Here is a 23,491-nt window from a genome sequence, read left to right on the forward strand (position 1 = left end):
ATTGGTTTCAGTAAAATCCACCATTGGTCGACCTCTAGTAAATAATGACAAAATCTTAATTTTTGGGTGAACTATCCCTTTAAGATCATAGCAGTTGACTGTCTTTCGTGGTTTTTGTGTCACAACATTTTTGACAGAACACATTGAATATAATATAGATCTGTTTTATTGTCATTTCACTTTCTCTGCTGTTTTGGATGAAATGTGTTGCATTGCTTGTCCTAATTTATACTGGTTATATAAAAGATTACATAAAGTGCTGACTAAAGATGCCTAAGATGTTGAAAACAGCTAAAAAGAGTTTGGACTTTGCAGAAGTTTATGGGTAACCAGAAAATGACTATAGAGAGTCCTGTCCTTAAACTCTCCATGCTTGACATTATTGAAAGGTTACCGATGAATGATGTCCCTGTCATGAATGTTGACTATGTGTCACACAGCAAACATGTCCATCATCTGTCATGACCTACTAAACATCTGATGTCATATACTGCACCCTCTTCATTGACCCAACAACACTGACCATGTAGGGCCCTCGGTCGGGTGAATGAGGTGTTTGATGAATGTATGGGTGTTGTTTTCTGGATGTATTGAAGGACATATTTACTGGTGAGCTGTATGTAATGAACTTGAATTATTCACCCAATTTATGTTTTCTGGATTCTGAAAGAGGCCAGCGTGTGCGCGTGTCTGCATTTGGTTTATGATTTTGCCGTCATATAAAGTTCCCTCTTTAACTCGGCTTCAGCTTTGGCATTCATGTAAATGTCATAACTTGCATGCAACTAAAAATGTTAAACAGGTGTACTGAAGTTATTGACATAGTTTCCTGAATCCCTCTCATGACATTACTCAGGTGATAAATTCATCTTTAGTTTTATGTGCGTTCACGCTTACCAGGTGACCTCAGGATCTGCAACAGAAATAAATTTAAGATTTAAAAAAAAATCCAAAAACCACTTGCACAGTGTGATATATTTCCTAGAGCATTTTGAGTTTATCCCCACGCTATTTCTGGTTGTAGACACTATGGCAACACTAGTGGACAAACGTGGATGTGGGCCTATACAGCATGTAGCATGCAACTGTTGTGCCTTGTATCTAATTTATTATGATGGCATTAAATAATGTAATCAAGATAATATGTACAGATATTAAAACATTAATTCATTTCCTCATTCGTGAACATGATTAGCGAACTCCATATCTCTCTGAATGCTAAAAACAACATTATTCTCCCATTGTTCCACTATTCTTTATAACGTCATTAAGCTTCAACTTTGTCATTGTGTTATTGTGAAACAGCGACCTCAAGTGGTAAAACGCCTACATATTGTGCCTTTAAAGGGACTGTAAGTAGGATTTTAATTGTTTAAGTGCTTTATTCATAAATATGTCCTCGTTGGTGTCAAATGACCTCTGCCAGTGATCTGACTTTTCTTTGTAAGCTTAGAATTTCTCCTCTTTACTTACATTGAACGGGTAAGTCCAAGGAGGCTTCCATGTCATTCGGCCGTATTGACAAACTATAATAGCAGAGAGGGACAAAAAGCACTAGCCTACCAACACGTTTCCACAACGCGTTTTCATTCAGAGCAAGTGAACTAGCTGAAACGAACAAGGAGATCAGTGAGTACATAACAGCTACCGTGGTTGCAACACGCATTTGGAAAAGCGAGGCGCTAGAGAGCACTGTTCGTTTGAATGCAAAATACAATTTCACCACTAGATGGGCGTAAATCCTACTTATTGTTCCTTTAATCAAACTGGAATCTGTTGAAATGTTCAGTGTGTTTTCAAAACTTAAGTGTAGCCATATTTAATACATATGTGATGAGCATTAACTCCCACTGAAATGTTCACAGATTACATCTTTCTACAATTATCCCCCAAAGTAAAATTCGCCCATAAGAGTCATCTGATAGGAAAATTCGTTTTGCGTTTCGCGCAAATTGACTGTTGGTGTGGAAAATGCATAAGTTGAAAAATCTGAACTTTGGCGGATATTCGCGCCAGGAGCTTGCTCTAGTAGTGACGTGATTACAGGAAGTGAGCAGACTCGCAGAAGCACCTCCAATGATGCAAATTTCCATGTGAATGTCTCGAATGACTAGAATTTCACGTGCGAATGAAGCGAGTAAACTCAAAATGTTCAAGCGTCCAACGAATAGCACGTTTTTGCCCCTTCTACCGTGTCTGGTGTGAACGCACAGGAAGAGAAATCATTGACAAAGATAAACTTTCAATGAGTATTGGGTTAAATTTAGGAATGATTTAGATTAGAAGATGCTTTTTTAGAATTATAACGATGATACTGGCAGAATAAAGAATGTCACACGTTTAAAACTGTATGAATGATAACAGAGGATTTTTTGGGTGAACTTTTCCGTTAAGAAACAAGCTGAATGTAACCATGAAGCTTTTTTTAGCAATGCATCACAATATTTGGATGGGGATGCGGTTGGCATGGTAACAAACATTTGAAGTCAATCCTGTGTTATTTTATGAATGAATACTGATGGCGACACAGTGGATTTGTTTGTGGTCGCTGTGATGTAAACCTGGTTACAGTTTCTCATTCGTGTCCCTGTGCATTTTGATTTGGTTTATATAACGTCATGCCTTTGTTTGTTTCATAATACTCTACTGTAATATTTATGATGTCATTCTTTTTCCATTGAATTCAATCAGCAATTTAAACAAACCCCCCGAACTGTTGTAGATCAAACAGAGTGTTTATGTTTTCAACATGGTCTGGCTTTAGTCACATTGAGGTCTCATTCATGAAACACGAGCAGAACCAACGTCTGCGTAAATCATCATCTGATTCATTCTTACAAATCAAAGATTTACTGAGGAATACGTTCCTGATAACATAACGCAGATTGCCTTCAATGCCTCGTGCATCTGTCAAGCTTTCACATTTGTCTGGTTGACCATTTTTCATACACCGTCTGTTGCATTTTGTACACAAAAGTGGCAAGAGATTTCTCAAAATGAAAAGCTTCCGGTTGATTGGCTGGTTTCACGGATTTCTGTGAGTCAGCGTGCACAGCTTTATATCAAACGGTTGTCGGGAAAGTGGATTTCTCATTTTCCCAGATTACAAAAGTTTGTACTTTTCAGAAACGACCCCACACTGGATTCAATCAGTAGGATTGTGTGCTTCATGGCATGAAATCTTTTGTGTTTACTTCTACACACCTTGTTAAAGGAAGTTTGCTGTTATTAGTAATTTATTGTTTATTATTAACGCATGCCGTGCCAGTGTATTGGAATGCTTTTCATCTGTTGAATTCCGATTATTTTTTTCCTTAGATTTATGACAGACTAAACTTATCTCAGTGCTGGATAGAGGTCATGTGCATCTCTATGACCCTGAACAGGAAGTTAAAAACAGGAGCAAAGGTCACCGCTCTCCACAATGATTTATTGTTGGGTTATGGACCGTGTGTGGGTATGTGATATTGATGTGTCGCATCTCTTATCTCATCTGAACACATAGCTGGGAGGGATGAGGAACTTTCTCCAGGAATGATAGAGTTTAGGTGTGTTTGGGAATGGGTCATTAGCAGGCAGTGTCTGGAATCTGTGTGTTTCATTGCAGATCTGTCTGGATATGGGTAAAGGTCTCTGAATGAAAGCAGGACCCTCAGCATGGCCTCAGGTTGTAGACAGTGGCCAGTTGCGTAAACATAGCTACTAAGTTAAGACTGTGTCTTGGGGATGGGGGCGGGTAAATGCTGTTTCATGCATTCTGACTCATTAACACAGTTAAAGTAATCCTTATGTTAAAACAATGTTAAGTGTCAAAAAAGCAGTCGAGCGTGTGACAGAGTATTTCTGGCACAAACTGTCGCCTCTTCCTACAAGTTTTGGAAAGTTTTTTTCAAACATGGGCATCCATTACGTATCAGTGACCCCATATTCCTTATATGGGCACTTCCCCTGGAAAAGCACACCCACACGCCAATCAGAGTGAGAGAGAATGAGGACGCTCATTAGCATTTTTCCTGAAATCACTGAATGCGACATCTTTGTTTTATATCAAGACTCAACAATGGCACAAAAGAAGAAGATGAAGAAGGGTTTTTTTGAATGTAAAGAGAAGAAAGTTTTGTTCAGCTTTCTAAGTAAGCCAGCCTTATGGAAACGATCGATATAGTTTGTTTATCCGGGGTAGGACTTTTCAACATAAGATTAGTTCAATCTACCTTTAAAAAGTTATGATCAGTCACAAGTAAGATGACTAACTTTGTAAGCAACTGGCCACAGGTCTCTTGTTAAAACTGGGTCACTTGTTTGAGCTCAATCTGGTTATGGAGGGAAGTCTTCTCAGGGTGATCTGATGCTTAAAAGCATACGAACCACAAATGCCTGGTCTTCTGACAGAGGTGAGATCTGTAACAGACATTAAACATGTTGAAAATACCCATGACATCATGTCAAAGAGTTTGTGTGCAATCAGTGGTCAGTGTGTTTTATATTCATACTCTTTAGTGAAGGAGACGGAGTTTAGCAAAGATTTTCCACTATCACACACATCAGCATCCAATTCATTTTGATGAATTAGTACCAGCAAACAGTTTCAATAAACTCTGAGGTATTTCCAGATTTCTGTGACACAATTTTATTCTAAAAGTGCTTACAGTTGAGCTATTTACAAACGCTTTATAAATCAGTTTAAAGGGGACATTTCACAATACTTTTTAAGATGTCAAATAAATCTTTGGTGTACATATGTGAAGTTTTAGCTCAAAATACCTCACAGATAATTTATTATAAAATTTTCAAATTGACACTTTGTAGGTGTGAGCAGAAATGTGCAATTTTTGGGTGTGTCCTTTAAAATGCAAATGAGCTGCTAATGCCAACACTGATCACCATAATGGTGGTTTGTTGATATAGAAAGTTTAGAAACTCAATTGTGCTTCAATTATTATTCTCTCTCTCTCTCTCTCTCTCTCTCTCTCTCTCTCTCTCTCTCTCGGATAGTGTAGATTAAGGGGCGGTATTATTATAATTAGATCCCCTTCTGACATCACAAGGGGAGCCAAATTTCAATGAGTTATTGTTTCACTTGATCGCAGAGAATGGTTTAGCAAAACGTTACTGGGTTGATCTTTTTCACATTTTCTATGTTGATAGAAGCACTGGGGACCCAATTATAGCACTTAAACATGGAAAAAGTCAGATTTTCATGATATGTCCCCTTTAATTAAAATCACATATTTGACACTATTATTAAGACTGACACTGCATCCGAAACCACACACTTTCATACTATATAGTAAGCAAGAAAAAGTATGTGACAAATGAAGTTTTTATCCACACAGAGTAGGCAAAAGTACCCAGATGACCTACTACTTCCATCTAGATTCTGAAGTTTGCATTTGATGGACACTTTTCTATCCCATGAGGCCTTGGGAGAGGATTTATGAACTGAGATGATGTGACGCAACTGATGATAGTAGGTCACATGACGGATGTATTATGTCCAGATTTCATTCATACTATATGTTATTATTGTATATAGAGTATATATACTTGAGCTTGTTAAGTATTTAGTGCTTCAAGTAAGTTCCTACTTAAGACAATATGGGATTTCAGATGAACTCTGTATCAGCAGTGGTGAATCCTCATCCTAAACATCTGGAGGAAAATAATCTCACCATACAAGGTCAATGTGTCTTACAGTGATGAAATGGGGTGTAAGATAAACAGACAGGGTCAGGATGTAAAAATGGACTTTGGTTTTCCGGAGAAGTGCTTTACTTGTGTACATTTGAGGTGAGTGCAGCTTTGTTAAAGTGAAGTTGTTTGGTTGAGTCATAACAAATCCACACATTCTTTTATCATCTGAAGGAGGACAGCTGTTTTAATAAAACTACAAACCAAAAAAATGAGCAAAGGAAAGAAATGGTTCTGGGAATGCCCTTCATTAGTATTTATGGGAAACTCCATGGCTCTATTAACTTTTCCTTTAATGCTCTCTCTCTCGCTCTCTTTAACACGTTTTCTTTGGTCTGTTGTTAATTTTATTTTTCTTCCCGTGTTCTTTTTCCATACGAGCTTGTCATATTTCTCTGCAGTGGTAGGGACCCTCCGGGCGGTGAGCCAGGACATTCTTAGGAAAATCTTGCTGCCCGGGCCGGTGTGGAGGTGCTGTTCCCTCCAAACAAAGACGGTTGTGTTCTCCTGACCCTCTACAGCTGAAAGAAGACACTGAGATGGGATGGAAACCAGTCTGAAGAGATGAGATGTCATGTTTTGTCCAGTGATATCTGGTCTGTGTATTCAGCGGTATTTGCAGGGTTCAGTCAGATGAAGCTGTCGGAGTTTCTCCGGTGCCCATCAGTCTTCATTCAACAGTTGTATTGAGTGGCATCTGATGAATTATGAAATGGAGCAGATTGAATGAAAAACTTTGAGTTCTGTTTGGAGCAGGTGCAAGTAAGAAAGGTTATGTGTTTGTAGACGTTTGACTATACTGAATGAAGTATTTGATAATGTGTTTGTGCGTGCGTCTTGTCATTTGGGTGGTCTTGTTTACCTGTACAGGTGAGAGTATAGAGAAGTCATTATAAACTTCACAGATCTGCTTAGTGGTCAGGTGACACACAGAGAAATGGTTTCTAGGGTTGCTGCGGGGTCTTTAAAGGTCTTAAATTTGCTGTTCTCAGTCTTAAATCATTTTAAACATGTCTTATTTTCCTACATCCATAATACTACCTGTACAGACCCTGCGTCAGACACAAATTCACGGACGGGCATTTAATTTTTTCAGGGGGGGCACAAATGAGATCAACCTCACTGCAATGCATACTATCATTATGAATTAAACAGACAAAAAATGAGAAAGAACTGACATATCTCTCCATTAACGCAATACAATGGAGAAGTCATAAAGATTGGACCTAGCCTACTGAAGCAGTCTAAAAACACGTCGCAGGGCTCGACATCAACGCTTGTCCACTTATCAGGGACAAGTGAAAGAGAATTTTACTTGCTCGACCGGACAAGTAGCCTAGTCACTTCAGCCACTAGATGAAGTGAGATAGCAGGCTCGACCAGGGTGGGCACTAGTGACTCACAGGGTGGGCCTGGCCCCCCAATGACCGCCCGTGCCGCCGGGACTGTACCTGTAATTTTAAACAATTATTATTTTCTTATCATTGTCATTTTAAATGCTCTTGCCCACTTAGGTCTATTTTTATTACCAAAAATATCAAATTATTTGATCATCAATTACCAAAATCGTTGTTAGTGAGACCTCTTTAACCAGTTGGTTAACAAATTTCAAAAGTTTGTGATTTCAGTTAAATAAAAGGTAATTTTCTATACATATATATTTCATCATTGAGGATTATTTTGTTCTGAAGTCTCAAGGTGAAAAACTGTCTCATAATATCCGCAAAATGTAAAAATCTTGCCTCTTCTGAACCCAATCTGGCGTGACATTTACATTTGAGCAGATGCTTTTATCCAAAGCAACCTACAGCTACTGTATATATTTTATACATGTGTGCTCCCTGTGATTGAATATATGAATCTCTGTGTTTTATAGATTCATAGAATTCATAAATCTACTTATAATTTAAAACAATATTGATTTCACCATTTCCCTTCCTCTCTCAGGCTGTTTTTGCTACTGTAAGTCTTTTTCTGGTGACCTTTCAAAATGAAAACCTCAGAAGCGCTTTAACAGCTTTGATTCTTTGTTTTTCTCGACAGGCAGACTGAGTTTGTTTATCAGACATTGAAATGATGTAATATCAGATTGATGTACAGAGCAGAACCGTCGCTCTTATCCTCCTGACCGAATTGTAGGTCTGTCGGGTTAGCTGTGAGTTTGTTGAGTTTCCAGGCTGAAAAACACATTCTTGTGAGAGATCTCCTTTAATATTTACGGCTAATCGGCCACACGCTGTGTGTGTCTGTGTCCGGGAGCGCAGCTCAGCTTTTGTTCGTCTCCGGGGAATCTCGAGGTTTCTGGAAGGAATGTTTTGTCTTTCTTGTGTTTGTGTTCATTGTGTCTCTCTGTGTGTTTCTATAAGCTCCTTTTTCCTCATTTGTAAGCTCACCTGCACCAACAGCCAATCAGGATGAGACGCTGTGGTATTTTGGCTGTTACCGTTACACCAACAGAGGTCATTAAATCACGAAAAACATATCGCTGACATTTCTCTCATTCCAGAGTTTAGTTATGGAGGTGTTGGGTTTAGGTGATTCAGTTTTGTTTATTAGCTGATGGGAATTCAGGGAAAAGGGATATTTAATTGCTAGTTTTTGGAACGCTATGTACCCCATAGCCATGGTTACAGCGGCTTTTCTCTCCAGTTTATTGTTTGTTAATGAGCAGAAGAGAGACGGCAGCGTCAGATTTCAAATAAACCATAGTTATTAAACTTCAATGTGTAACTCCTGCTTTGAACATACTGGAAGAGGTGGGATTTTACTTATAGACTTGCGTATTAAACTAAGAAGACGAGACGTATCCAGATACCCAAACCTTTATGCAGTGCATTTTTTTAGAAAATGTAAAAAACTGTGAATAGGTTTGGCAAGAATCTCTCATTTTCTGATATAGAGCGATATAAAGGATAAAATGCTTGAATGGTTGAAGTTGTCTAGGTTCCAGATAAAAAAAAAAATTTCAACAATGCCCTCATTCCCGTAAAGCTCAGCAGATCTCCTGTAGATCAGAAGCTGATGGTTTGGAATGAAGTTCATTCCTGTGATTTGCTGAAGTTGAACAAAGCTCCTCTCCATCAGACATTGAATCGCAACACCGCTGACCCACAGGTGCGGTCCGTCCGCTCGCTCCGAAAGGCCTTTAATGGCTCGACAGAACCTGAAACCGGCCGTCACTATAGAGCGCTGGACCCGAGAGACGGAGCTGATGAGAAATGTGCCCTTTAGTAAAGAGACTCCGCTTGGGCGGTCTGTCTTCATTCTGGAATAAAAGATGGAAATTTCTGCCTGTTTCTATCTGCGGTTGGACTGATTTTTGTTGTCCATTATTAGCAAGATGAAGTGAAAACTCCATATGATGTTTAAATTATAAATCAGAGTTATGTTTTACTGGCAGAAACATATTTTAAAGGACACCTATTATGGCCTTTTTACAAGATGTGAAATAAGTCTCCGATGTGCCCAGAATGTGTCTGTGAAGTTTTAGCTCAAAATACCTCACAGATCATTAATTATAAGGTGTGCCCAATGTGACATGTGTTTTTGTGTTGGGAGCAAAAATGTGCTGTTTTTGTGTCTGTACCTTTAAATGCAAATGAGTTCCAGTTCCTCACTCCCTTACCGAAAGAGACAGTGAGTGCTTTTGGTTAAAAATAGATCTGATTCCTGTAAAACAGTTTGAGACAATAGTATCTTACTATTGAGAAATAGCTGACAACACACACATGCTGAGGGTGGAAACTATGGTACTGCTGAGCTGTCAGTCAGTGGCTGTGGGTGGGGTGTTATCAGTGTGATGTCACATTAACAAGAGTATCAAAAACAGCATGTCTAACTTCTTTTGTTTAATGATGATTAAAAAAGAAAGAGTGGAACAAAAAGAAAGAAAAACAAATGTTTTTTCATTGTAGGGTGGTTGTGTTCACACACTGCCAACACACATTTACAACATATCCTAAAACCCATACGACTGCTTTGGTTGTTTGTCCATTTCTCCAAATACGACCAATAGATGCATTTACTAAATTAGCACCTCTACCGGCAGCTGGTGAAACTTATTATAATAGGGTATAAAATCATAATTTGGGGTATCATCATGTACAGGGATAAGATTTTCAATTTAAACCGCCAGGATTAATTGTATTTTATTACACATGCACTATTCAGGCATTTAAAGCAAATAACATACCCATTTATTTATTATATGATATAAACACAGCATTCAAAACAGTCACAACTTTTTAAAAATATACATAAAATATTCCAAGTGTACTAAGGTCAAACGATTGATTTATTTGAAAAAAAGATGCAAAAGTGATGACAATCCGCTGTAAATATCAAATATCAGATCAAATAGCGTTGTGCCTTTAAAAAAGTGTGTTTTCTTTGCCTATATCTGAAAACTTTCTTTTACTCTACATTGACTTTTGTACATTTATCCAGAGATAAATGTACTGTGTTGCCAAGTCATCTGCTTTTTTGCGTATTTTAGATTTGTGGTACTTTTAAACTGCTTTTGGGCTAGTTTTGAATGTCCTTTGAGCTGGTTTGCTATGTAAATCTGGCAACCCTAGCTGTGCCCTTTTGCAGACGTTTGGATCGGATTATATAGAGAAACATTTTAATCAGATTGCCGTGTTTAGGGTGCATGCAAACTGTCTTAAACTTCAGGTTAAATTCAGTTGGATTGACACAATTTTGTGGATGTAAACAGACAATGTGATTGCAGGTGTGTTTTTCATCTTCTCTATAATATTCAACTCTGTCGATATTATGATGGATTTTGATTAAGATCACACAGTTTGAGCTGTTCATTGTGTATGTTGTGGAAGCTGGATGATATTTCAGGTGTGGTTGCAGATACGATGTGGCCTGCATTTTCGAACGAGCTTGGAAAATGTTTTGAAGTATGTGTTTATGTGTATGATGGATGATGGACGCTCCACCAACCGTGTTCTGGTGAGGAATTCCTTCAGCAGAACACGCCTCATAAATTTTTCCAGCTGTGCTACAAACATCAATCATATTTACTTGAGCTTACACAACCTTAAAATAACTCAAATAGAAAATATTTTTTGTATTATAAATTCACCTGTGTGGAGATTCTCAGTTAGTTTCTGTATAAAGGACATCACACAGTGAGCTGTAACTATAGTCGTGGTGAAGTGTTCACGCTTTATTGCTCTGAGATCTGCTGGATTCTCTGACCCGCCTCAAATCCTCATGTGGGTTTGTGTCTGTTACCCACCTGCCTCTCACAGTCATTCTGATGTCAAACCCTGCAGATCTCATTTCTTCACCGATCTGATAAAGTTTACATGAGCTCTCCATCCTCACCACTCACATTTATAATCCACCACTGCTTTTTTGCTGCAGATTTTGCATTGCTAAGAACATTTTCTGACACAGACCACTTTGGGATTACAGTGTTGAAAGTTTCTGATCAGCTTTATTGAGTCTGATCTCCCAGCTAACAGAGAAAAGTTTTAAGACATTTTTTTGAAAATTCCCCATGTTCCCAAAAACGTTATGGCAACATAAAAACTGTCTAGTTTTTATAACATTTTAAGAACGTTTCTTAGTAGAACCATAAACATTATATACGTAGACACCCCAAGACATGCTGGAATGTAATCTAGTAAGTCACCGCCATATTGGTTGGGTCTCCTCACTTTACGCTAGCACCAGAGTCAATCAGAGTCAACGATGAGCGAGCAACTAGGCCTGCATTTTGTGCAGCTTATGGTTGCAAAACCGGCATATTTTTTTATACCAGATTGCATGGGGTTACCTTCACAAGTAAGATTGAACAATACTTTTGGTATTTGTCATTTAAAATATTATGTCATCGTAACTAACGTAACTTACGTGTAACCAAACTGTATAAAAATTCGGTAAAAATTTTGGTGAGTTTGGGAGTTTGGGGAGATTATTCTAGGAGGGGATAAATCTTCCTCCGTAGAAATAAATGCAGGGGGTGCATTGGGGACCCATCCAAGATGGCGCCCACACTGTTAGCTCCAATAGGCAGCGTCAGTCTACGTATATAATGTCTAGGGTCTGAACGTTAGGGGAATGCTACTTTCTTTTTAATGTTCACACAATGTTTAAACTTTTCTATATTTACATTTTTGCTTGTTATGTAAAGGATAGAGAAACATTGCACTTTATCTCAGCAATGGTGACAATTAAATGAAAACTTCTTGCTGCACTGCATGCTGGGTATCAACAAATTACAAATCTCATCCAGGACTCCCAGCATGCACTGCGGCATGCATAAATAATGAACTTTTAATACAGTTTTCTTTGTCACCATTGTTAAGATGCATAATCTGATTCTTGATGTTTGTGCGTCCCACAGCGTACTTTTTTGTCTGTAAAAATCCTTAATGACAAACTGCTGTGAGAGTGCTGGATCTCATTTTGACAGAAAAGATACTTGATGAGTGAGTAAATCACTTAACTATATGATGATCTTTACCATTATTTACAAACCACCACAGAATTGCTCTATTAACTTAACATTACCATAACAAATCTGTTTTATACACACAAAGTTAATGCGACCAGTGAAAAACTAGTAAGCTTTAAGTGAAGAGTCAAACTTAAACAAACACTAATCACCATAATGGTGACTATAAGGAACCAAAACATCATCATCTATACCTAATAAGTGTGAATTGTGTTTTCTACAGCAATATTCTTACCAAACATTCAGAAATAATAAAATGCAATGTTTCTCTATCATTAACATAACAAACAAATATAGAAAACACTTTTGAACATTGTGTGAACATTAAAACATGACATTGTCATAACGTTTGAAAATGGTAGAATGGAACATTCCTCTAACATTCAACCAAGAAACATTCTTAAAACATTAATAAACTGGACACTTTTTATGTTGGCATAACATTTTTGGGAACATTGGGAATTTGTAAAGGAACTTTTCTCTGTAAGTTGGGCTCCTTTGTCCACCCCATCGGCTTCACGAGTACAGTGGGCCACTTTATTAGCATTTTACACGAGACACATTATACCCTCCTGAGACCCTGATGTCCCGCATTCACGGGTGAGATGTGTGCTGCTCATGCGCAGTGGTATGACAGGAATGTAGGTGCAGGAGGGAGGGCTGATCGTCAATGATCCGTGCATGCAAGCAGCCGGGTGTGTGATGGGACAAAATGTTTATGTGTTTTCATTAATGTCATACTGGTTTGGTCTGGTGTGTGTTTGTATGTCCAGTGTTTTATTGGGTTATGAGTGTTGGGGGGGTTGTGATGATTTTGGGATGGTGGGTTGTGGTTGCCAGGGCGACATACCTGGATGACCTCATGCTTGGCCACAGCAATGAGGGAAAGCGAAATCCATGGTGACCTCACTGAAAGATATGGCTGTGGAAACAGTGATTCATCCCATAAAACAGAGCTTCAAACGCAGCTCCTGCTAAAACAACCCATAAACTTCACACACACCCATCAGTATCAACTGAACGGCCTGTGTGTTTAAACATTCGCTGTGTTTCGGACGCAACGCTTTCCTGTTTTCTGATAGTTGCTGCTTCAACAGCATTTTTTTCTCATAAACAGTTGCACCATGACATCACCACCTGGCCCCTAGTGATGATGTCATCCAGTGTACTTGGACAGGATTGGGTTGTTTCATCATGCATGGAAAAGCCATCCAGAGCATGACATTCTTACTGTGTAATGTGAGAGCGGTTGTTTCATGTGTCCAGAATGCGTTTAGTACTCGCACGACTAAACACCACATAACTATTTACCACATAACACTTTTACTGCTGAGTGTCAAATAGCCAGTGGTTGTCATTCCCGAATTTACAGTCGACTTGGCTTTAAACTCCCTGGACGGAGTTCAGCCGTGATGTAACCAAACGCTTTTATTTGCTGGTACTCATTTTTAACTGGCCTGTGACTTCACACCAGTAAATGAAGTGTTTCTATTGTTTGTATGGTTTTTTTCTGTAATGGTGCGATACCAGCATTACAGTGTGGTGAAACATTTGATAATAATGAAATAAAATAAACTCGGACGAGCCATTTACAATTACAATGTCTTAAAATTGTTTACTGAATACATCGATTTTTAAATAGATTATAAATAATATATTTTTTTCTTTCTATTTCAGGCGGAGGCCATGAAAAGGGCACTGACCGAGCTCGATCTGAATATTGTAGAGATGACCGATGAAACGGCCACACTGGACGGAGGAGATGTCTTATTTACAGGTGCTAATCAGAAAACCTTTGTTAAATGTACATCACCTGACAGCCAATCAGATTCTTTGCTGTTTAACACTGAGGTATTGCAATTAAACTGATACATTAAAATCAAAGCGCACACTGTGAAGCAACAACAGATGGGTGTGCTAGACATTAATTCTTCTGCATGCAGCACTGCGCAAATGAATCATCAAACTATCGCGAGAGTACTTCTTTCGAATCACTTAATTGATCGGTCTGTGCAATGTCACTTGAAGTCAATTGCATCTATTGTTTCTATAGTTGCGTTTCCATTACTCTTTAAATTGCGCAACTTGCGCGAATTAAAAATACGGCCAACAGAAACACGTCAACTTCGCAAAGTCTCCCATATATCGCAAAAGTGCAATGGAAATGGTTTATTCGCATTTTCAGGTCACCTGACGCACAAGTACATTTATTGACACACAAGATGACGCGGTATATACTAATAATTAGTCCTTGTCGATAATGTTTGGATAACACTCCTACATCTCTTTTGATTTAAAATACTATTAATAATAATAATAATAATAAAATAATAAATTTTATTTATATTTATAATGCACTTTTCTAAAAAGCGCATTATTATTTGAAATGACTTATTAGCTATACTTACACACCTATACGTTGTCACTCCTAAAGATAAGGGCTTTTCTTGGCATTAATGTTTGGATAAAACTCCTTCGGTTAAAAATAATGCCTAGTGCGGTGTTATGTGATATTAGTAAACATACCAACATCAGTCCACATGATGTTTGAAATGACTTATCACGAGAGGAAACACTACACTTTTGTGGGATATTATCGGTTAATAGAAACACCATAATTTCGCAATAGTCTTTTTACGATATTTAGCAAATAATGCTGAAGTTTTGCGCAAATGTGCTATGGAAACGAAGCTAAGAATCTGATGATAACCTGGACATGACATCATTGACAAGTGACCCTATGAACATAGACGGAGCGCTTTTAACACTGTGCTAGTAGTTTTGGATACATTAATGTAAAAACCTTACATAATGTGTCTTTAAATCAAGACATTACTCTTGAAAAGTATTTTTAAACTGTAGCTAGGCTGTGAAAACATGAAACCTCTCGGTCTGATATACATTGTGTGCTCTTTAAATTCCTGTGGGTCATCTACTGCATGTGCTGGAAACTGTATGAGTACATCTAATGAGTCTGGAGAGTTTGACTGGAGCCGTTCCCGGCCAGAAACATTTCCTGATGGCATAATAATGGCTAATATCTCCTTTGTAAAATGTTCCGTTGCTACCGTGAAAAAAGCGTCTGATTAAACTCTTCAATGACCAGACACCACTGCAGACCTCAATTATTACACCAGAATACATCAAACTGATCATAGATCAGAGTCATATGCTCTGTTTATACACCGAACTGGCATAAAAGGTTCTCACTGGCCTCAGATCAGATGGTACAATAGCATTGCATAATTATGAAGCAGAACCAGATGAAGTCAAACAGTTGATATAAGAGGAGAACATTGTGCACTCTTATCAACCTCTTGCTCTTCATCTAAAGGTTTTTAACCGGGTGAATGTAAATGTTTATGTTCAGGAAGAGAGTTCTTCGTAGGATTGTCCAAGAGGACCAATCAGAGAGGAGCAGAGATTCTGGCCGACACATTTAAGGTGAGTCCAAACGTCATTGGGTCTGTATCGTACATTATACTAAAAAAATGCTGGGTTATTATTTAGGTAAAATGTGAACGAACACAACCAATAGGGTTGTAATTTAACCCAGTGGTATCCAACCTGGGGTCCGGGCCTCCCTTAGTGGGGTGCCAGAGTTTACGTGGGGGGGAGGTTGTGGCGCAATATCCAATATGCTTTGAGTTCAAATAAAGATGCATAAAATGTTCCACTAATCATTTATTGAAAAAATATATTTTTACAAGTTTTTTAACTCTTTCCCTGCCAGCGTGTATTTTTTTTTAAAGTTGCCAAAAAAGTTTAATCCCTTCCAGATTTTTTTCTGTTAATATATAAACATACAAAATATCAGATGAAAGAACAAACAAGATCCTACATCAATTTGTGCTCTTTTTATTAGCTCTCAAATATGGGTAGGTTTCTTCAAAAAGACAAAATTTTGAGCAAAAAGCTCTGACAATTGCATTTAGGTAAAGGAATTTTGTTAAAGATCAGAGCGATGATCAAAACATACACAGAGTTTTTACTGTTTTTGGATCAGTGGATGCTTCAGTGTTTTATAAGTTGGGTAAGAGCGGCACCCAGTGGATAACAGCCGAAATATGGATGGGCGTTAAAACTAGTCATAGGGTAGCGTTTTCTCAAGATATCCCATCAATGGCGGGGAAAGAGTTAAAAATCAAATGCTTAAAATGCCAAGAGAAGGTAGTTGAAATATTCTCTTATTTCAGGTTTGCGCACTCCATCTCAATATGTTTGTCAATACGTCGAAATAAAACGTAGAGGGTTGGGGCGCTCAGATTGCATATATATGTTTTTAAAGGTTGGGAGTTAACATGTGCTGGATGGTTTCAACCCAAAATGCAGGGCTGTTTAACCCATTGTTGGGTAAAATATAAATATTTCGGGGTTAATTTAACCCAACAGCTGGGTTTGTTCCTTTTTGACCCAATGCTGGATTGAAAATATCTTTGAAAATAATTTTTTTTAGTGTAAATGTCTGTCTGCTTGTTCATCTACACTGTTAACCCTCATATTTTATAACCCAAATAAATAAGTACACTTAACATAAACCTTGAAAGATTTTCTGTGTGTTTTCAACTCAAAAGTGCATACACGGAGAGACGCGTTTCAAAAAGCAAGCGAACCACAGTATTCTTTTTCTACTAAAAACATTTGTTTAAGTTGTTTGCCAATAAACGACGATGGCAGAAGTTGTCCTTGTCTTAATTCACGTATAATTCTGAAACAAATGTAGGCATGTCAGAATTACAGTTATGCCGCTTACATAATGTAGCATTTTTTAATGTTTGATGACAAGATAGAGACTTTAAGGAAAATTATGTAGACTAATAATTTAAGTTTAAAGGAACAGTATGTAGGATTGTGGCCAAAACTGATATTGCAATAACAAAACTTGTGGCTAAAACTGGTACTGCAATCCCACAGCTGGTGGCCAATACACAACATGACAAAATAAACATCAGTTGAGAGCTTCAACTCCACTTTTTAAATGACAATATCCTGGCCGGAGCACTGTTGTCAGTGATAAAAGTATTTGAAATGAAAATGATTTCTAGTGACATATCAGGGCCATTTTATGATTAATTGATATAAATTTCTTACATACTGTTCCTTTAATGTCCTAATGATCAACCTACTTATTTGTATCTCCCCCAGCTGACATGGAACGCTATTAACCGGTTAGGGAACTTTATTGTTTATACTAACCGGTTCAGGAAAGTCAATTTTAGGGTTGAACCGAAAACCGGAAACGTTAAAATACTGTTTCTGTCCGGAACGAGCCATTTGGGGAAAAAATTCTGCTTCAAAGCCCTGATAACGAAGATCTGTTTTAGTTAGGATCTGTCCCGGGAAGGCAGCTGCCTATCAAGGCAGTAGACAAGAAGACAGCTCACTAGTCTCTCATTATGACCTTAACCGGATGAGAATTTAGCCATAATCAGGATAAAACCCAAATAATCTAAAAGCTTTAAGATGGGGAAGGACATCAATCGTGGGCTTTGATTTCTGAATGAAAATCTACACAGGCTGTTTAAGAGCGGAACATTCTTCACTAATGTCACCGATGCTTTTGAACGTCATGGATTTCTTAATGAGCTGCAAATGCCCGGCTTCCTCCAGAGGACTCCAGGCTTCTTATCGTTGACATGCTGATGGTTTATGGAAACTTTGAACAGGGACGACCTAAAGTGAAAGCAGAGATGCTTGTTGTGAACTTTCTTAGTGTTTTTGAGAACAGTGTTTGTAAATAAAACCCTACAAGTGGACTTTCCCTTGTTTTCATCTCAGGAATCTTTCAAGTTTGGAATGCTTCCGCTTTTCTTTTACTTCATGTACTAACTCCACTAATGTGATAATCGTATGTGTAGGACACAAAATCATTTTCGTTTTGCTTTTATAAACTTAAATAAATGTACTGAAGTGATGTCTCATACAATAGTCGGGTGTGTTTTTAGGACTACTCCGTGTCCACGGTTCCAGTACTACAGGGATTTCATCTGAAGAGTTTCTGCAGCATGGCCGGACCGGATCTCATCGCCATCGGCTCCAGTGAAGCCGCCCAGAAAACCCTAAAGGTAATAAATACCCCAATGTGTCCAAAAACACCAAAACTGGTCTACAGATTAGCTGTAAAAATATAATCTGGGACACGTGAAAAGAGACAAACCTGCAGTATCAGCATCATTCATGACAGATTTAGGGTCACTTTTTATTTCTTTTTTACATTAAAGAATAATAGTAAACACATCAAAACTATGAAATCACACAAATATGTAACTTTAGGAATTATTTTGTGACTAAAACATCCCAAATAAATCAAATCAAATGTATTTTATCAGAAGTGTAGTCATCCTTTGTGTGCAATTTGTAAAAACATTCTTCTTGAGACCATGTAATGTTTTTTAAACCATAATAAAATCATCCATTTCCAAACCTTTTTAAATTAAATTTTTGTTTTGTTATTAAAGTAATGATACTGTTGGCACAAGTTTAGTTTACTCCACATAAGCTGTTTCAGACGTCATGAAAGATCATGAAAAACATTTCAGTCAAAGTATAGTTTATGAAGATCCATACTGAAGTTGAATCCATACTGATGTATAGATTGAATGCCCTTTGGATAGACGTGTTCACCAAATGCACGTGAAAACATATTGAGTGATCAGATCCTAATGGGATTCATTCCTCTCACGTCTGGATCTTCAGCTTTAATGACAACGGTCTGTTCAATGACGCTCGATCCTGTTGAGAATCGCATCAGAAATTGGCATTGGAATGTCGGGACTTGGTAGGATCATTCTGATAAAAAAATCATCGTCATGGAAATTATCAGGTCCGTGCCAAAGTGGAAACTTATCGCTGAAGCTAAAAATTGTTTATACTTCACTCTTTATTGGATGTTTTGGCTCCTTCCCAGATTCCCAGCAGGGATTCAGCAGCATTCCCCTTGTGTTTGGTGTGGTATTCACACACGTGTTAGCACAGATGTAAGTGAGACAGGACTTCACATGTCTTTCTGTCTGTCTGTCTGTCTTGTTTGATTTGTGAATTTGCATAGATATAGGTGAGACAGGACTTCACATGTTCTTTGCATTGTGATTTGTGAGGTTCTGTACATACATTTAGATTACATTTAGATTTGGCAAATGTTAATCCATATGCATTTTTCAGGGGGTTCAAACCCACGGCCTTTTGTGCTGCTCTACCACGTAGCACATTTTCAAATCAAATGGTTATTTTTAGTCCAGTGCTTGATTTTATTACTGTTGTCAAAGGGTGCATTACGCTTTACATTACAAATGTGATGTGATCAGGTCAGAATAATTTAAGGCCAGATATCAGATTACCTGAGACGGAAATATATATCAGATGTAAGTCTATAATACTGTAAACTTTTATTTAGGCACGTGTCATCTTTCAGTCCCTGTTCTTCTGTTGTCTGTGGTACTGTGAGTCTCTTCAGCGTAACATCGCCACCTGCTGATAAAATTCAGTCAACACGACTCATAAACTCCAGTAAACACATGTACCAGTGGTGTGCAAAAGTAATTCATCCAATGTATTTAAATGTAAATATGTCTTCTCTGCAAAAAAGTTACTTGTCTTGAACAAATATCTACAAATTTTTAAATCAAAATGCATTTTTTGAAGAGCAAAATGACCTAAGAAAATAAGTCTAGTTTTTTAGACCAAAAATATCAAATTTAAGTGATTTTGTGCATAAAACAAGCAAAAAAATCTGCCAATGGGGTATGCAAATTTTTCTTGCATTTTTCTTGAATTTAGTGTTCAAGATTTTTTGCTTACCCCTTTGGCAGATTTTTTTTTTTTTGCTTGTTTTATGCACAAAATCACTTAAATTTGATATTTTTGGTCTAAAAAATTAGACTTATTTTCTTGGGTCGTTTTGCTCTTCAAGAAAAACATCTTAATTTTTTTTTTTTTTTTTTACTGAAAACAAGACAAAAAATACTAAGACCCTTTCATGTTTTGCACCTGCACAGCTAAAAACTGTCTGTCTCTGCTCATGTAATCCATGACTGACTCGATAATGCTGAAATATTTCCAAATAAAACTAAAGCAAAATTCATATGTGTGCTGTATATGTTGCTTTATTGTGTTAATCTGAAGCTGTAGTAATAGTTTATGATCTAATCCATGCATGCACAATAATCCTTTTGACATTAGATTTAAAACAAAAGATTATTAAGTATTATTACAGATCTGGCTGGCTGTGTTTCATTCTCATATTATTGAAGGCATTTTGTGCCACACAAGTAGAAACATTAATCTACGCTACATTCAAGATTTTAAGAGCGTCATTTAAAGATATTACTATAGTTTTCTGCTAAATGCTTAAATTGTGGCTTGCGTCAGCCTCAGTGGAATTACATTTGTGTTTATATGAGCAGTTAACCTTTAACAATATTGCTCATAAAGCGTTGTGTGGTTTTAAACAGATATAAATATTTTCACACACATGAATACAAACTGTGTTTAATGTGTCTATCAAAATACGTGTTCGGTGCGTCATGTAAACCGTTGTGCATTGTGTGTCATGTCAAAATATGCTCACGTATCGCAAGACACTAAACTCTGATTATACATGAGATTAAGCCAGTGTCTAGCAAACATGTGTCTCTTTTATCAAAAACCCTTGAAGCATTTGTAGCAGGCACGTATTTTGACATGACACATAGCATGGCACATATTTTGACATGACGGTCCACACATGCCGATGTATTTTATATTTACATGCCGATTTTATTTGTTTTTTGTCTGTAGATCATGCAGCAGATGAGTGATCATAAATACGATAAGCTGACGCTTCCTGATGATTTGGCTGCAAACTGCATCTACATGAATCTGCCGAATAAAGGTCACGTCCTGCTACACTGCACACCTGAAGAGTTCCCTGAGAGCGCTAAGGTCAAATACACACATATTGTATACATATATACACATTCACAATAACACACACATACAGGGCTTAAATAATTAAGTCGACTGTAGTGGACCTCAACAGTTTCAACGCAGCTTCAAAAGCCAAACCATCATCATTTTGGCACAAAAAAGCACTTTTAAACCACAACTTCTTATCTTGCACTAGTCGTGTGATGCGCCACCTTGACCTTTCAGATTACATATTATGCACTCACGTTGAAAGGTCATGCTGGCGCATCACAAGGATACAAGAAGTTGTGGTTTAAAATTACTTATTTTAGTTTTGTTTTGGTGAAAATGAAGATGATTTTTTTAGATAAGACCCTTATGTCTGCATTGAAACTGTAAACCATTAAAGTCCACTATATGTAGAAAAATCATGAAATGTTTTCCTCAAAAAAACTTAATTTCTTCTTGACTGAACAAAGAAAGACATATACATCTTGGGTGACGTCGGTGAGTAAATATTTTTTCATGAAAAGTAAAAAAACGCAATGTAATCCTTCAACACAATGTTTTTATGTGAGCTCTTTCCTTTTCAGTTCTTATTGTTTCATCATTTTGATCAGAAGTGATGATTATCAAACTGAATTCATGATTTATAACCAGAGTCGACTTATTCAACTCTCAAAAATGAATCAAGGGTAACATTCAACCAATAAAAGGTCTTTTTCTATTAAGGACTGCAAGTAAATAACTGCAACTGAGCATCTGAATAAAACAACAACTAATCCTTCACTAATCCTTTCTGTCTTTCTTGTAAAACATGAACATTGATGGATAAGAACAATAATTACATTTAAGCAAAGAGAAGAGAGATAGAGAGATGTGCATTAGTTATCTAAAAACATTCCCAAGCCTAAGTGAGAGATACTTTGCTGTTATTTTCAGGAGAGATTGAGGAATTCTCCTTTGGAAAGGCTTTAGGAAAACACTGCATGAGTCTTGGAGCGTCTCCATTAGATGACATTACTTTATGAGATGGTGTAATGTTTCTTTCGCTATTTTCTCCTGACGACGTCTACCCGTTTTTCTTTTAACACCACACAGCTGTGCGTTCCTTGCTAAGCTCTGTATTACACAACATCATTAAACCCTTAGCTCAGAGGTTCTTAACTGTGGCCCTCGAGATTACGCTCGTATGAGATGAGCAAATTCTGCCCCGAATTGAAAAATTAGAAAAGTGTCCGAGTTACGTCTGACATGCTCTGATGTCACGCTGACTTGTGCCAAAAAACTCTCGTGATGGCGAGGCAGGCACGTCGGATTCTGTGGGCGGGCACAGTTGCTCTCCACCGACTGCGTTGACGAAAAACACGATGGAAAAAGACTTGCTGATGAAACAGCTTAATGCTCATTGGCCGGGGTATGTCAGATGATGACCTCTTAATTCATAAACATCTACTGCCTATAGTAGTTTTTTAAATATTTTTTCAACTTGCTATTGAATTATATATATAGTTTTTTTGGGGGGGGGGGGCATTTTTTGCTTTATTGGATAGATAATAATTAAGAAGACAACAGGAAAGTATAGGGTGAAGAGAGGGGTATGTGATTGGCAAAGGACCTCAAGCCAGAATTCGAACTCGGGTCGCCAGAAGTGTGTCTGCACCATGTGTCGGAGCACTGTCCACTACACTATCAGCTCCGACGTGATATGTATATTTTTAAAGGCGCAGTGTGTAAGTTTTAGAAGAATATAAGAATGCCAAAAGAAAATATTTTACTCACAATTAGATTAAATATAACCAAACTACACTGTAAAAAAGCTGAATTTTTGTCAAATCAAAATATTTTTGTTACTTTAACTTAAAAAACTTAAGTTAAACAATTTTAACAAAATATGTCAACTTATCACAGGTCAAAACAACCCATACAGCAAAAAAATATATTTCAAATATAATATTAAATATATTTCAAAATATAAAAAATGGCCAGAAAATATATAATATATGTACTGAAATATATTTTGAAATACAAAAACATATTTTTAACGATAAATTTTCTGGCCTTTTTTGTATATTTTGAAATAAATTTTAAAAATAAATATATTTAAATCATTTATATTCACGTTGCATTGGAAGAAAAACTTTGTATGTTACAAACCTGTAAATATTAACAGGTTTAAAAAGATAAAAATTAAATATATTTTCAACTTTTAAATATATTTTTAAGGGTGCAGTGTGTAACTTTTAGAAGAATATAATCTACATAACTATATTATCAGTTGTGTATAAAGACCTTTCAAAATGAACCATTATGTTTTCATGACCTTAAAATGAGCCGTTTTTATCTATATACACCGAGGGTTCCCTTACATGGAAGTGGCCATTTTGTGCCGCCATGTTTCTACAGAAGCCCTTAATGGACAAACTTTGTTTACCAAGTTGT

General features: G+C 37.2%; 1 protein-coding gene across 2 annotated transcripts in view; it reads left to right on the plus strand.

The window, feature by feature from the left end:
- The window catches only part of ddah1 (dimethylarginine dimethylaminohydrolase 1), a 47,619-nt gene that overhangs the window by 21,277 nt on the left and 2,851 nt on the right, over nucleotides 1–23,491 (plus strand). For both annotated transcript variants that reach the window (XM_065269041.2, XM_065269040.2), the window contains exons 2-5: nucleotides 13,844–13,943; nucleotides 15,537–15,610; nucleotides 18,112–18,231; nucleotides 20,942–21,085. In XM_065269041.2, the coding sequence (XP_065125113.1) occupies nucleotides 13,844–13,943; nucleotides 15,537–15,610; nucleotides 18,112–18,231; nucleotides 20,942–21,085 (438 nt within the window). The remainder of the gene's footprint in view (nucleotides 1–13,843; nucleotides 13,944–15,536; nucleotides 15,611–18,111; nucleotides 18,232–20,941; nucleotides 21,086–23,491) is intronic.

The sequence above is a fragment of the Paramisgurnus dabryanus genome, chromosome 21 (assembly GCF_030506205.2).
Source record: "Paramisgurnus dabryanus chromosome 21, PD_genome_1.1, whole genome shotgun sequence".
NCBI lineage: Eukaryota > Metazoa > Chordata > Actinopteri > Cypriniformes > Cobitidae > Paramisgurnus > Paramisgurnus dabryanus.